General features: G+C 38.7%; 1 protein-coding gene across 2 annotated transcripts in view; it reads left to right on the top strand.

Moving 5' to 3' along the window:
• Positions 1 to 15,547, top strand: part of LOC145482673 (endothelin-converting enzyme homolog) — a 99,515-nt gene that overhangs the window by 53,674 nt on the left and 30,294 nt on the right. For both annotated transcript variants that reach the window (XM_081461308.1, XM_081461307.1), the window contains 2 exons: positions 5,101 to 5,168; positions 6,105 to 6,229. In XM_081461308.1, coding sequence (XP_081317434.1) covers positions 5,101 to 5,168; positions 6,105 to 6,229 — 193 coding nt within the window. The remainder of the gene's footprint in view (positions 1 to 5,100; positions 5,169 to 6,104; positions 6,230 to 15,547) is intronic.

The following is a 15,547-nucleotide window of genomic DNA, read 5'->3' as shown; positions in this document are numbered from 1 at the left end:
CCCCGCCCCAATTAGCCCCATGGAGACATCACAGAAGGACAGTATAGCAGCTAGACCGGGATCTGACGATACAGCTCCACCGAACAACGCTCCGGGAATAGCCTCAGACACGGTTGGGGGATATGTGACCAGATCTGGGAGAACTGTGACCCCACACAAAGGCTACACTTATAAGAACTAGACGCTCTAAGAGCGTTTACTCGGGCTTCGTACCACAGTATCAAATCGTACTTTACGAAAACGCGTATTGGACACAATAAAAGCAAACTAAAGAATCAGGGTATTTTAGCACAAGAGTTCCGCTTAGATATTTACTATTCAAGTTGTTTCGTTGAGTATCCTCCTCATCCTATCGCAAGTTGTGAGTTTAAACCATTTTGGTTCAAGAATGAAGCACAGCTGTCTACGTATTTATGGAGAAGTTGTTTGCGAAGAATTTTCGAGGTCTTTTTACAACTTATGGCGATTACTTTGTACATGCTAGCAGAAATTGTACGAAGTTTGTTTGCTGGCCGTGGCGATCCGAGTAAATTGTGTAGCTGAACATCTTTGCCGTGTTGCGATCTTAAACCCTTTTCAAGAGTCATATCTTCTTTGGAGAGAGAATAATCCCTTTCGAGAGAGCCAAAACGAATCATGATAAACCCCTTCGCGAAAACAACAGTCCTGTTACTAGGCTCAAATTACATTGCACATAATTTGCATAAACTTTCAAGTTGTGTATTTTGCGGATAACTTCCAAGAATTTGCGACCCTTAACGCAGTTTATGAAGAAATATTCAAGCTACACATTTTTATTGAATCAAGGCAAGAGTATCTTTTAAAAAGGAATTTCATTTATAAGGGAAGATGCGGCATTCTGTTTTGCTATTTATTTTGGTTCCATGCTCGTCTAGTTCATGTCAAGCAACATGATTTTCTTTTGCAGTCAGACACAGTTTTCTAAAATATATTTGTACTAGTGAAATAACTGGCTAAACTATCGTCAATGCAGATTTTCCTTAGGACTTGGCAAGAACATTGGTTCGTCAATAATCCCGCACAATTCCCCGCACAATGTGCCTCCAAATTTACACGTCATTTTCTTTTCCTGCACCCTACTTGAAAGCCAACTAACTTGGAAGTAAGATATTTAACTGAAAGTCTTATCTTTACAACATTGGAGATCGACATATTTTGCGCGGTGCAAGAAACAAGTCACATGTTTTTAATGAGCTACGAGTCCAAAAACGTTTTCGTATTTAGCTCGTTTTATTGCAATATGATTTTTTTTACTGCAATGTTCTAAATAATAATAGCAGTAGCCACATACCGTCATTGACTGCCTATTTTTTGCCAGTGTTTTCGTAGATTGAACTCATACCGCAATCGGCTCAGTTAATTGTTATCTCATGAGAACGTATCGAGCGTGAACTTACCAGCCTACCTGGCTGGCTTTCAAGCAATAAAATTCGTGGACCGACCCTTTCTGAAAACGATCGACATCTTTGTGTGTGAGATGAACGTATAAGGCGCGATTCTTGCCAAAACTTTCTTCGCAAAACACCGCATTCTGTCACGAAGAGCGAGCAATGTCGCTTTTCTCGTCCCCAGTTTCAATGGTCTACGCATGGAACGCCTACGACCATGACCCCCCTAAGACTCGGGCTTTCCTACGGAAGCCCGAGTAATAAGGACACAGAGGAATAGGATTATTAGAATAAGTGCATTGAGGAATGTCCCTTTTGACTAGTATTGTAATGTTCCAGGGATAGAATACGTTCCATTTCGTTGTTGTTGTTGTTAAATTTAAAGGAAGGGAGATGTCATATTACGTCATGCCGCGTGCTCCCATCGGGCCTCGGGAGCTTGAAGTAGAACCTCTGGTATCCGCCATGTTGGCCGCTCGTGTTGTCGTGTAGTACCGTTGCGTTGTTAAACAAAGAACATAGAAGGCAATATTGTGACATTACTGACGACACTCAGCTTCATTTAAGCTCCAAGCCAGATGGCCAAGTCAGTCAAGATGTTGGAGTGAGGGCTCTGGAAAGGTGTATTGCAGATATTCGAAGTTGTATGTTTTATGAATTATTTCATATAAACTTCACATCAATGATGGCTCTTTGTTAAACAAAGAACATAGAAGGCAATATTGTGACATTACCGACGACACTCAGCTTCATTTAAGCTCCAAGCCAGATGGCCAAGTCAGTCAAGATGTTGGAGTGAGGGCTCTGGAAAAGTGTATTGCAGATATTCGAAGCTGGATGATTTATGATAGACTCCTACTCAATGATGGCAAAACCGAGGTGTTATAAATTGGAACACGGTATCAGCAAAATAAGCTAGACCACAACATTTGTTTACACATTGGTGATAATGACATTACTTTGTCGCCTGTGCTTGAAATTTAGGATTCTGGTTTGGTGAAAAAATGTCCATGTCTACGCATATCACCAAGGCATGCAGCAGTGCATTCTTTCATTTACATAATATTAGAAAAAATAAGAAATATCTATGTCAGGGTAGTATGTGTATTGTCCATGCCTGTATTACTTCTCGACTCAGCTATTGCAATAGGTGTATATTTTTCTTATTTAGTCTTCGATGAATTTATTGTTAACTGCTATTGATCAGTGTATGTAAATAATGCTATAAAAATTATTAGATTACTATTATTATTTAACAGCATTGTCGTTTAACTAGATATCCTTGATATAATATATTTCACCAAGTATCCTATTAAGATTTTTGGACACCCTCATATTTTGTTACTCTTAGGCAACCTTTTGTTTTAACAGATCTTTAACAGCATGAGAAGAACATTTGAAGAAGAAACGCTTTAATGCTTAAGAGATCCTAACCGTCGCGTTACATGATACAACTGACTAAGGACGCATAAATTACATACCTATTCATGCTCTTATTCACTCATGCACATTCTTGTACGTGCATTCTTGTACATTCACACATAAATTAGCACATTATCACACCTTTTTCCCTTGACAGAAACTTTGAGAAGACTTAGTGTAAGCTTTTGGCACTAGCATTACTGGGATGGTGGGAGGTGCAGTGGCCTCATGGTTGGTGTGCTCGTCTCTGAATCAAGAGGTCTGTGTTCGAGCCCTGGCAGGGGACATTTTTTTATGTTCTTGGGCAAGATACTCTACTCTCACAGTGCCTACCACCACCCAGGTGTATAAATTGGTACCGGTGAACTTAGTTCTGGGGGTAAGCCTGTGATGGACTTGCATCCCATTCAGGGGCCAGTAGAAATACTCTTAGTAACTTCATGCTACAGAAACCGGGATATTAGCTCTGGCCTGATAGGCCACTCGGTTTGTAGGCAGACTTTACTTTTACCATTACTGGGATGGTTCAGATACAAAAAATATTATGTGAGCTATGATTGATCAATGGTTTTCAAAGGCAACCATCGACCAACTGGTTACGCAATCCATCAAAGAGCTCCTAGTGCCAAAAGCTGACCTTTAATCTTCCCAAGTTTCTACCATTGGCAATTAGTTCAAAGTGATTTGTCAGGTTTTGGTGTTCATGGGAATGGATCAACAATGTCTGATCCCAGATAATGCCTATTCCCCCCACGAAGGGGACTGTCGGATTTCCAATCCCCATAAGGAATATGGTCGATATTTTCTGAAGAATAATGTCTTACAGTCTATTCGAACTTAACCTCTGCAATTTCAGACTGTCGTTTCCCTTGAGGGTTCCAATTAACGGGGTTCAACTGTACCAATATTTCATAGCGGAGCCCCGGCGGCCCGAAGGGTCGCCAAGCGGAGCCCCATCCTCATATAGGAAACCCATGAGTTGATTTTCTCATGGCTATCATGGCTAACGGTATTGCTCGTGGGCGCATGCGCATGATGGCGATGGCGACGGCGACGACGACGGAGTCGTACAACATGGCGGCCATATTCCAAATAATAGGTTGACAGAGACATGCAACCTTAGTTCACCGTGAACTTCTTTGATATTGGACATCCATGTCATGATCAATTGACACCTGTCAAATCAAGGTATCTGCTAACCAGTATCACGTGACCATATCGCGGACTCAAGTTTACAGCTCATCGAGATCACGTATTTTTTTTAAGTTGACCACTGACCAAGTGCTGCTTTTCGATTGGAGCTACGCTTTTAGGCTGGCCTAAATCTATATATTAACCAAAGAGCGTAATGCAAATTAGTGATTACATGAATGAGCTGGCTCTGAGAGCCCTTTGAACTGTTTTAGATCTTTTCTGTCTTTATATTTAACTCCTTAGAGGGTCTTTTCTACCATTTGCTCCGGGTGGCCTCTCGAGATAACGCGTATTTTGAAATTGTTGGTATTCTCTTCAATGTAAATTGACGGAAGCAAGGGAGTTTTATCGGTCGATTTTACATTTTCCATGTATCAACATTGCCCAAGTCCAATTGGGAACAACGGCGAAAAAGCGTTGATCTCTCCACATAATTTTTTTTTTTTACCTCGGAACAACTTTTCCCTATACATTTCCTTCTGGCGAGAATGTTTGCTCCTTGACGATCCTAGAGTTGTTTGCCAAAACACGGGTATCCGATTGCTGGCAACTCATTCGTTAAGTGAAACCAGCTCTAACAAAAAGAAACTAATCTTAACCGCTCTGTTTCAGGCGCCTTCATAGAGCTTCTTGCGTTAGCTTTGTGGTTGAGTAGGGCCATATTTGAACTCTCCGACTGACTTCTCCGTGAGAGGAGAGGGGTCGATAAATGTTTATTGGAAGGGAGGGAAGGGAGGCGATGAACCATTGGGCATCTGTAGGAGAAGAGGGAAGAGAAGCCGAGGGCTGGAATTTATGGAAGGAGGGATCGATATCAGGAACGCTGATTATTTTAAAACCGAGAAATAGAAATATATTATAAAAGCGAAAAAGCGTTGACAGGCTGGTTTAAATCTTCTCTAATGCTCTTGTTTTTGTTGTTGTCTCGTTCCTTGAACGATAACGTTCCAACCGAGGTTGTATTGATAAAATCTGTTATTGAATAGGGTTGAGTAAAATATGACGAATGTCAGTGGGTAGCAGTCAGCTGTGTGATTAAACCAACCTAACAACCATTCTTGACCCTGCTTTTTAGAGCAATGAATTATGGTGCTATTGGAGGAGTGATGGCACATGAAATAACTCACGGATTTGATGACACAGGTGAGTACAATGGGGAGTTTGGCATAGGTTATCGATGGTGTTGCGACAGGACTTGTGACTGAGCGACGATGATCGCACAACTCGTAAGCAACTGATTAGCTTCATTGTTACGGCCAGCGGTGTTTTCATAGTGCTTCTTTTCCTCGTAGAATAGACCAATTTTGATAAATTAAAATTCAGCCTAACACAATAGACCTCAGCACCAGGAGCCTCGTGCTGAGGTCTATTGTTTTAGGCTGAATTTTAATATATGAAAATTGGTCCGTTGGACAAATTGGACAGCAAGTGACTGCCATGTTACGCACTCTTCGGATACAGATGAAAAACAAAGTTGATTTCGAGCTCAAAATGTTGTGTGCAACATTTTTTACTCAGGTTCAGAGGGCACTGTGCAAGGTGCACGGATTTGGCTACCCAACATCGAAGTGATAAAATGCTTATGGACTGAGTAAGGTCGGGCCAGACAGGAAAATATTTGGCTCTCAGTCAGGGCGTACGGACCTCCTGCCAAATAATTTTCCATCCGGCCTTCCCACTCAGTAAATAATTAGCTCTTATTAACCAAGCTTATTCGGTCTGTTCATAAACACGCAAAAAAAGAACTTGGCCAAGATCTCGCCATCTTGACCAAAAAGCCTGGTCAATAACCTGTTTATGTTTTGCGCGTTCTCATGACTTAATATGGTAAAATGGGGCAACGGTGGAATGATAAACGTTAAATATTCATGCCATAAACCAGTCCATTTTAGTTGTAAATATAACTAGGATACGTCCAATTTCTAGCTGAAAACAGTTCTGGTTGAGGTAATTCGGTTGTTTCTGCGACCTTTTCAAGTCCATTGTTGTTTTACTATTGTTGCTTTGCTATAACTGATTTACATGGTCTACTGGATTGAAAAACACGTTTTGGTAAAAGAAAACCTTCCTCTCATGTAGGGAAATTATACGACAGTGAAGGAAATAGAAGAAAATGGTGGAGTAACTCAACCCTGAAGAACTTTAAAGAAAGGTCCCGCTGTTTGGTTGATCAGTACTCAAACTATACATTTCATGGATATCAGGTAACACAACTTTTATTCCTATATTTAAGTCCGGAGAGCCTGAGCAGTGGTGTATTATGCGCCCCCGCCAGCTGACCGTAACATAGGCGACGGAGTAGAAGTGAAGGGGTGGTTTGTAAACTCCAAACGAAAACTGGAGGGATAACACCCCCACTTTTCAGTGCCAATAATATCGCTACCCCACCTTAAAATGGGTTTGTTAAGATCTTTAAGCTTTCAACAAATCCGCTCTCTCAAAACGCTGGGAGTAGCCCACAAACTCGTAAGGTTGTATTTGACATTAACAGTGGCATCGGCTACTGCGGGGCGTACTTTTTCTGTCCTCCGGTGACTCAAGAACTGCCCTAGAAGCACCATGAAGCAGAATCGTACTTGTCACTTGTGCATTGTCACAAATTGATAACGGACACACTGGACACCGTTAAGATTACGAAGAGGTTTGCTTGTAAAAAGAAGTAATACCCATGGGACATTTTGGGAATTTGAGTAGGGGTATGCGCTTGATTTTTCACTCATGTTAGCAACCTCTGCAAGTCTGCATCCTATGTCCTTAAAGTAATTCCACTTAAAAAGAAGGTAATCTTGTTATGTATATTAGAAAAATGCAAGACTAAATAGGGGTCACCGTTATTGTTTTTGCACAACATGGATGGCCTTTATAGCAACTTTGCGTCCGACGAGGTTTTAATTACTTAACCTTAGTTAGCAGGAAGTGGCACTAGAAATTCTAAGAAAAGCTCTTACTGGATTAATTTATTAGAGAAGTTAAACAAACTAGACCCTGAACTTACATTTTAAACCATGTTGGTTAAACAGGAGTTACGATTGTACTGCAAACTTAAGAATTCTCTACGTGCGCACACACCCAGCACTAACTAAAAACGTGTTCTTTACACAATACAGCATTAAAATCAAAATATTTTTTAAGCAGAATTTAAAACCTTTCTTCAAATCGAGATATATTGTAGATAACCTTGTGTTATTTAAATTCATGCGTTAAAAAGTGGGGGTCGAGCATTTATTTCGCTGTCGAGCCTAGCTTGAGGGAAATCTCTTGCTTTTTGTACGCGCACGCGCTCATGTGCGTGTGCTAATGACGCGAAAATCGTGCGCATTAGAGATGCGCAATGCAATACAAAGGAATCACCCTAAGCGTATATTGGGATTATTCGGCAGTATCTCGTTCAATCAAGTACGGAAAAATTGATACACGCCTTTGTATCATCGAAGTTGGACTATTGGAATAGTCTTTTGTACGGTCTCCCGGATAAAGAGACCTCCAAACTCCAACTTATTCAGAACTCAGCCCCCCGATTCATCACAAGAACAAGGAAAATAGAATACATCACTCCAATTCTCCGTAAGCTACACTGGCTGCCTGTGTATAAACGTTTCGCCTTTAAGATTCGTCTCATTACCTACTGTTGCACTATTTATGTAACCGTATTGTTACGAACGAGGTGGCCTCAACTAAAAGCCTGATGGTTTCTAGAGGTCACCTCGCCTCACATTAAAATATTTATAAATACTGTACATGGAGTAAAAAGGCAAAATAAACAGAATGAATGAACCTACAAGGTTTTAAATGGCCTCGGTCCTAAGTACTTTGAAACTACGTTAGACACCAATTTAAGAGAATTCCAATATAAAATTTTAAACCTGATTATTTTCACTAATAAAAAACTTCACCGGTTCAAAATGGTAGAATCCCCTTTATGTGCCTTTTGCAATGCAGAGGAGGAATCCCTGGAGTATTTATTGTATTTTTGTGAGTCATCGAGTTTTTTTTGGAAAGAACTGTTATCTTGGATTGCAGTGGATGCCAATATCGTACTTAATGCATCACTGTTAGATATTCTTTTTGGGAAATTTGACCTTGAGAAAGATTTTCTTTTAGTGAATCATATTCTTTTGCTTGCTAAATATTTTATTTATAAGTGCAAGCTTTTAAAAGTTATCCCATCACTTTTAGTCTTCAAAGCTAAGTTAAAAGCAACCTATAAATTAGAATTATATATTGCAAAAGAGAAGGGAATATTACTAAATCATTATAAAAAGCGGGATAACTTTCTGTCTTGGCTGTCTTGATGCCTTGCATATTTATGTACACGTAACTTTTTTCTTTGTTGTTTGAGCCGCTTTTATTTGTATTTCATTCATAGCAGTCACACCGATACACAACAACAACGACACCAAAAATCACGTTTTGTATCTTGAATGTTGTAATCTTGACCCTAGGCACCTAATTTTTTACTTTAACGCAGTGCGGTAAATGAATGTTTTAAATGTAGCTTATTAATTTTTTTCCTCTTAGTTTTTGTAGTATTTTGTTTTTCGTTTCTTCACTTGTATTGTTATTTTTTTTTTGTACTGTATTGTAATTATGTCTTTTAAATGGCAAAAACCAAATAAAATTTTAAAAAAACAAACTACTTGACCGATTTGCTAGTTTTACATCAACCAAATAGACGTCTTCGCTCAAACGCCACTGACAACCTGGGACTGTACAGGCCAGTGTTTAGGACAAAGAAATATGTTGGTGGACCTTTTAAGTCATCTTGTCCACTACACTTTGGAATGACCTTCCGTCATTGGGACCGGCAAAACAATATTGTAATTTAATATTAATACCCTTGGTATCTTCAGGTAATTGATTATGTATTTTCATGGTCAGGTGCACTATTTTAATTGTTTGTGGTTAAAGTAAGTTAATAATTTGCATATGGCTGTTACAGTTGTAGGTCACAGCAGAGCTTCTATTATTGTATTGCACTGGACCGCGTAGTTCGGAAGCCGGTTAACTCTAACTCAGGATTAAAAGTTAACCGAAGTATTGATTTTTCTTGGATAAAATGCTTTTCACTGCTTATGTTTTTGATAGGTTGAGATTATTCAAAAAGAACACCAACGGACAAACTATATAAACAGAAAACCTCACCGAAGAGTTACAAAACTCAAATCAAAATTCTCGCTAATCCTGGGTTAGCTTAATCGGGCTTTGAACAACCCGGCCCTGGTTATTAATTAATAAATGTGCTATATTCATTAAAACCATTTGTATGGTCCCATACAATACTAATGTTATCAGTGAAAGTGACCAAGAAGTATAAACAATTCAATCCGATCAATTAAGCACTCTCAATCAGTCAATTAAAATCAATCAATAATATGAGTTTAATTTTGACACTGGCAGGGTGTCCAAAACATGGTTGTTCAGAAAAATAGGAAAATAAGATACTCATGATTAAAAATTGGAAAAATAGAAACTTCCTATCAAAAAAAAATAGGAAAATCAATGCTACTTTGATGGACAAAGATAGTCTCCCTACACTCATGAGCTATCTCAATCCGTCACTTTGGTCGATCAATAGTGATACATGTACAAGTGTACATAAACCTGATTCTTCTTAGCTCTCATTGTGATAACAGTTTGTTTAACAATAGATTATAAATAGAAAAAAAAAATAATTGAAGGGCCATCGGGCAATCAATTGTAATATTGACATTGAATGCTTTCTTAGAAACAAGAGAAGTGATTCTACAATGAATTCATCAATTTGAATTCCCTGGTTTTAACAGTACTTAGCAACTGAACTACTCCAGCTTCACCTTGATAAGAAACTGTGCTTCAAAACTTTGACATCAAACCAGCAGATAATAATAAACACAACAAATCCTTATTAGAGGTTAAAAACAACAGTTCACCCTTATTTTGACTTTAAAGCGACAGTCCACTCATAATTATTTGACTTTAAGACAACAATTCACATTTAATATGGCTTAACAACGACAGCTCACCCTTTATTTGGCTTTAATTTTCTTTGAAGGAGAAGCATGCATGCCATTTAATTTACTAGCGCTTTTTCCGGTAGATGATCGTATCATATACATAAGTGAGCAACAGTTCAGCATAAGGACATGTATGGATACCTAATGCATTTTCAATGGGTTAATGCAGAAAATTATCTGTTGGGCTTAACATTACATAGTCACCTGAACTACATTTATATAACTAGGTGCGAAAAAAATCATTGAAAATATGGTTGAAACTGTTAAATTGTATTGTATTGTTTCACTTTCTCCCACGAACTGTCGGCTAAACACACCGTCTGAAGTTTGCCATTGAAAAAAAAACAACAACAACCAACATCGTTTCACTCATGTCCACTTCATGCTTGCCCGTCGGGCAACCTGTGATAAGAGGGCGCTAGCCCAAGAGATCGTTTCAGTAGTTCCGGGCTATCGAACAGCCTAATAATAATAATACATGTAGCTCATAAAGTGAGCCTTTTGGGTTTGGTTTTAAACTATTACATCAATGCAGATGATTTCAATCTTTCTAGTAGACAGTCAGGAGAGCACACTTTTGAGTGAAAGTGATGAAATATCATTTCATGAAAGATTATCGCAATTTATGTATATATATGCATGCTACTTTATCAGTTGCAGAAAGATAGCTTAAAAAATTTCAGGACTGAATTGAGTTCCAAGGCAACCCACGACCACTGTAATTCTTCGAAGTGATCCACCAACTGAGCTGTTGATTGACTAAAGTCAGTTTCAGCTGGCACAAAAGCAAGACTCAGTCTAAACAAAACATCTTTAGTTAACAATTCTCATGATACTTTTAAAATTCTAATTACTTTTGTGGCATGGTCATGTTGTTCTCATACAAGAAATGTAGCTTTAAGATTTCTGATGCCACCCTTACTTGAGGTCCCATGGGGTTGGCAAGAAAAGAGTAATTTTCTCCCCTTCTAATTAATTTGTTTACTCGTGAGTTATTTCCTCACAGTTGTTTAAAGCCTGTGAATAGCAAATGACACAATATGTAATGCCTTCTCAGTCGTTTTGATTGCGTGACGTATCCCGTCATGCTTTAGTTTAGATACGGGACCTTTAGTTGACTTCTCCTAGTGCCTTTGTAGCTTCGCTACCTGGTTTAGTTTTAGCTTCACCCGAAGCCACTTCACCCGAAGCCACTTATGAGTATGGTTCATTACAGTCTTTGACAGTCCTGAACCCGGATGATTTGTAAGCCTTCATCACAACATCGTTGCTGAATAAACGGATTGGATTGTTAGACGTATGACTCGTACTGCTGCGTTCTCGCGCCCCATTTCATACCGAAAGGCGAGCGCTACACAATATATAACTAAGTCACAAAGTTAAAGGATAAAACCCTTATTGACCCTTTCTTACAAATGGGAAAGAAAAAATAGCACGTACTACGGGCCATAATTAACAACTCTGTAAATATCAACATGTGCATGCATTATGTGCGGTTTTGTAAACATACTGAATAGAGTCATAGAGAAAGAGAGTCCCTTGGATCGATTTGACCAAAAAGCTACTATGTCAAAATATAACTCTGCAATGCGGAGCGACAAAACTGGAACTGAGAAAGATATAGACAAAGTACAACAAAGTCTATCTTGACCGCCAAAAAAAGGAAAACACTGCAGAAAAGTGCAAGAGAGACGCCACTGAATTCATTTCGACTGATGTAAACAAAAAGTGCAAAACAACACCGTGCGAGACCTCACAGAGTTCAAGATTAGGCACTGGATAAACTAACAAAAAAATAAACAAAGCGGTACTGACATTTACCGGAGAAAATGCATAAAAAAGACTGAACTGGAGCAGAATTCAATTCGATCGATGTAGGCTTAGATATAAAACTACTCTATGAAAATACTATGAACTTATTGACTGAGTGGGAAGCCGGACGGGAAAATGTTTGGCTCGAGGTCCGTACATCCTGACCGAGAGCCAAATAGTTCCCGTCCGGCCAGCGTAACTCAGTCAATAAGCATCTTATAATATGACCACTTGGTGTTGAAAATTTTAAAACTTGTCTGTTTGAACCTAATTAGGACGCGATTACATAACATCAGACGGCCGCGGGTGGAACAGCCACTAAAAAGGTTCTACAATAAAAACTTGCCATTTATTTCTTCGCGTCGAACAAGAAACTCAAAATTCATCGAAAAACACGACTCGTTTTCTCATTTATGCTTTTCAATGTAAGTCCACAATTACAATTCATGCTAACAGGATTGGCTAACCGGTTTAGAAAGCCAACAGAAAGTTGACACAAAGGTGTCAAAAATATGTTGCCAAATAGGATTCGCTGACCTCTAACTTTCCTCGACAATCTCTTTCATCAGTTTATGCGCCGATAATGGAAGAATAACTGACTAGAGTCCACCCGCATTGCTTAGCGATTCCTCTGATCCAAAACAACAACAGCTCATTTTTTTTAAACATACCAAGGAAACTGAAACGACAGAAACCTTTAAAAAAGATCCGCATTTGCGAACTTCTGTTGTCTGACCTTTTAATCTACTGCATATGACGCGTCACGCCTTCCGAAAGCAAACGAAGTGTTAGCAAAAGTCTCAAAATTAATTTAGGGCAGAGTTTCGATCATTATATGGTTGCAGTATGCTTTACACGACAGCAAAAAAAAAAAACAAAACAGAACAAAATACAAAACAAAAAAAGAACATGAGAACTGAGGATACATTTCGTTTTTACTTGCAGCGTGACGTCTAAAGTAGAATTCTCTTGAGAAAATTCAACCGAAATTAAGTGGGAAAATTCAATCAAAATTAATAAGCTTAAATAGATTTGGCGTGCTTAAATATTCCTCAGTCCAGCTAGCTATTGCAAGTGAGTCATGGATTGCCAATTGCAAAAAGTCGAAACAAAGTGAAAACATTAGTAAAAAAAAAAAATTCGCTTTGGCAGGAAATATTTCTGACCGAACTTTTAATTGGAATTCTCGAGACCTATTGTACTCCGATTTGTTTGTAGATACCAATTTTAATTAAACTGTATATTGACAAAAGCACAAAAGACTATTGGAAACATGTTTCACTTCGGAAATAAACGGCCACCCTTTTGTAAAACAACCTGCTCTATGGGACATAGCAAATTCCACGGCCAGCATTTAAACCCTGACTTGCAAACGAAGTAAACAATGAAACTTAAAGTGCACCTAACCCCAAAATTTTTTTTTCGCTAAAACAAATCTAGACTTTATTTGAAGCATTTGGGCGAAGAAATGTTTGAATTTGGTTGAATCCTCAATTTTCTATGCCCTTTCAAAGTCGCGATTAAGTGTTTCACGACCGCGTTTTAGGGAGTCTGGGGCGGCGGTACCTGATGACGTCTACCCAGGAACCAAACACAATAGCGCCTCAGTCAACTCTCTGTATTTGCTCGAGAAAATAGAACGCAAAACTAATCGTTCCGATGTATTTTGGGACTAAAACGTCCAAGTTTTGTCTCAGAATCATTTCTTTTTCGTCACTGGAGTCAGAGTTAAGTTTCGATTCGGAGCACGTTCGACAACTGTGAACTCACTGCTTAGAGCTTTGAGAGCAATTTACAATATTTCAAGCGACGACGGGGAAGACGTCTTTGCGGACGAGCTGCTTGTATATTAGGAATGGAAAGCTAGATACGAAGTGGAGGAGCAGGCAAACGAAAAGCAGGAAAGAAAACTCAAGGACTGCTTTGGATGGTAATTTCGTCAACTAAACATAAGATTCCCACGCGTGTTTATAGCCCGTTTACATTTGTCCTTACCGAGAATGTATTTTGTCAAGGTTCTGTTAAATCCAGTTTGTGTTTTACTTTCAGTTGAATGCTTCATGTTTATAAGAGCGACGTACGTGTTGCAGTTTTCGAGATTTGATGACCTCCAAAACATTGGCTTCGATCGATTGAAAATCGTATTTTTTGGACCTGTATTTTTGAAGCTGCGGGAAGCAAGGCGGAAGGAAACATTTCATATAATTACCGATTTCACATTGTCACACGTTTTAAGTCGTAACTCCAAATAACCAATGTAAATTGTTCTCAAAGTTTGCAGTGAAATTCGTCGGATAAGCGAAAAGGATGTGTTCCCTAAGCGGTCCGCAGATAATGTTACGTGGTCATATTTTCGACGCTATTGCACAGAATCTTTGTCGCACTGCTGATTTCCAAACCTTCGAAAAACTCTGTGAGTCTAACAATTTTGTTATCATGTAATTCTAGAGGATTAATCTTCGACTTTCATCTAAATCGAAAGAGAAATAAGTGTTGGTTAGCGGCGTACAGTTGCGATCTATTTACATATCAGTATAACACTTCTTGATCATGACCGGATCACACAACTTTGCCGGTTATGTTATAAATACTGCGGGATTGGAAGATATAGGTTGTAGGTAGTATTTCTACAAATTGCTGGTTAGCTTTAAGTAGAAAATTTATGAAAATAGCGTTCGAAAGTCTGCGGAACAAATTCCAGTGAGAGTTCTTCAATGGTTCTCACAGATTCAGTTCGCTTGTTTCGGTTCGACAAAATCAACCATCGCTTACGTCTTTATTGACCCATTAGCCGATCATCGTCAGTAAATTGTACAGTATATCTTTCTTTAAATCTGGAATATTGCTGCAACAGCCGATAGCACCTCTGGAAGGCGTTTCTGCGCACTTTTCGAATGTGTATTGCACCATCCTGAAGGAAATGAGAGGAAATGAGATACCCAACCTTCCTGGGTAGACGTCACAAAAGCCGCTGGACCCATTCTCCTCAAACTCGGTCGTGAAACAAAATGGCGGTGTTTTGGAGCTATTTTCGAGATTTCGTCGTGGCACAGAAAATCGAGGATTTAACGGAATTCAAAAATTTTTTCGCAGAACTATTTCAAATAATAAGTAGATTCGTTCTAGCGAAAAAAAAATTTTGGGGTTAGGTGCACTTTAAGATTTCTTTACCAAATTTAACCTGTATTGCCAGTCCTGAAACAACTTTTTGAACCGAATCTAAACTTCAAATGGTTGGTTTTTCCCTGTTTAAGAAAAAAATAGCGTGACTTAATTAAACAAGACACATTTCGGTGGAATTTAGTTTCCTTACCAAATATAAAATGATACAATTTCCTACTCATACTTTGAACAGTTCGGGTTTTTCAGGATATTTTCCTCAGTGCCTGCTAGGTTACAGAAAAGGCAACTATTTTAAGCATTAATTCAGTAAACGTCTCCTTTAGCGACCAGTTATCTTATATTAATTTTTGGAAGGCCGCGTAATAAAAAGTTTTTGACTTAATGTTTCTTCTCGGACTTTGTGAAATCAACATCTCGTCACAAATGTTTGGCATTTCAAAGCTGCTTCTGAATTATGTGTATTTTTACCCTCATAAGAGTCACTGTGACTTGAAACTCTTCTGAATGGATCCTTATTGAAGGCTACAAACATGGCTAAATACCTAATAGTAAAAAAGTTAGAGGAGACAAATTACTTCTTTCGGTGCTATTTAG

Source organism: Orbicella franksi, chromosome 3 (assembly GCF_964199315.1).
Source record: "Orbicella franksi chromosome 3, jaOrbFran1.1, whole genome shotgun sequence".
Classification (NCBI taxonomy): Eukaryota; Metazoa; Cnidaria; class Anthozoa; order Scleractinia; family Merulinidae; genus Orbicella; species Orbicella franksi.
This window is presented reverse-complemented; position numbering and strand designations above follow the sequence as displayed.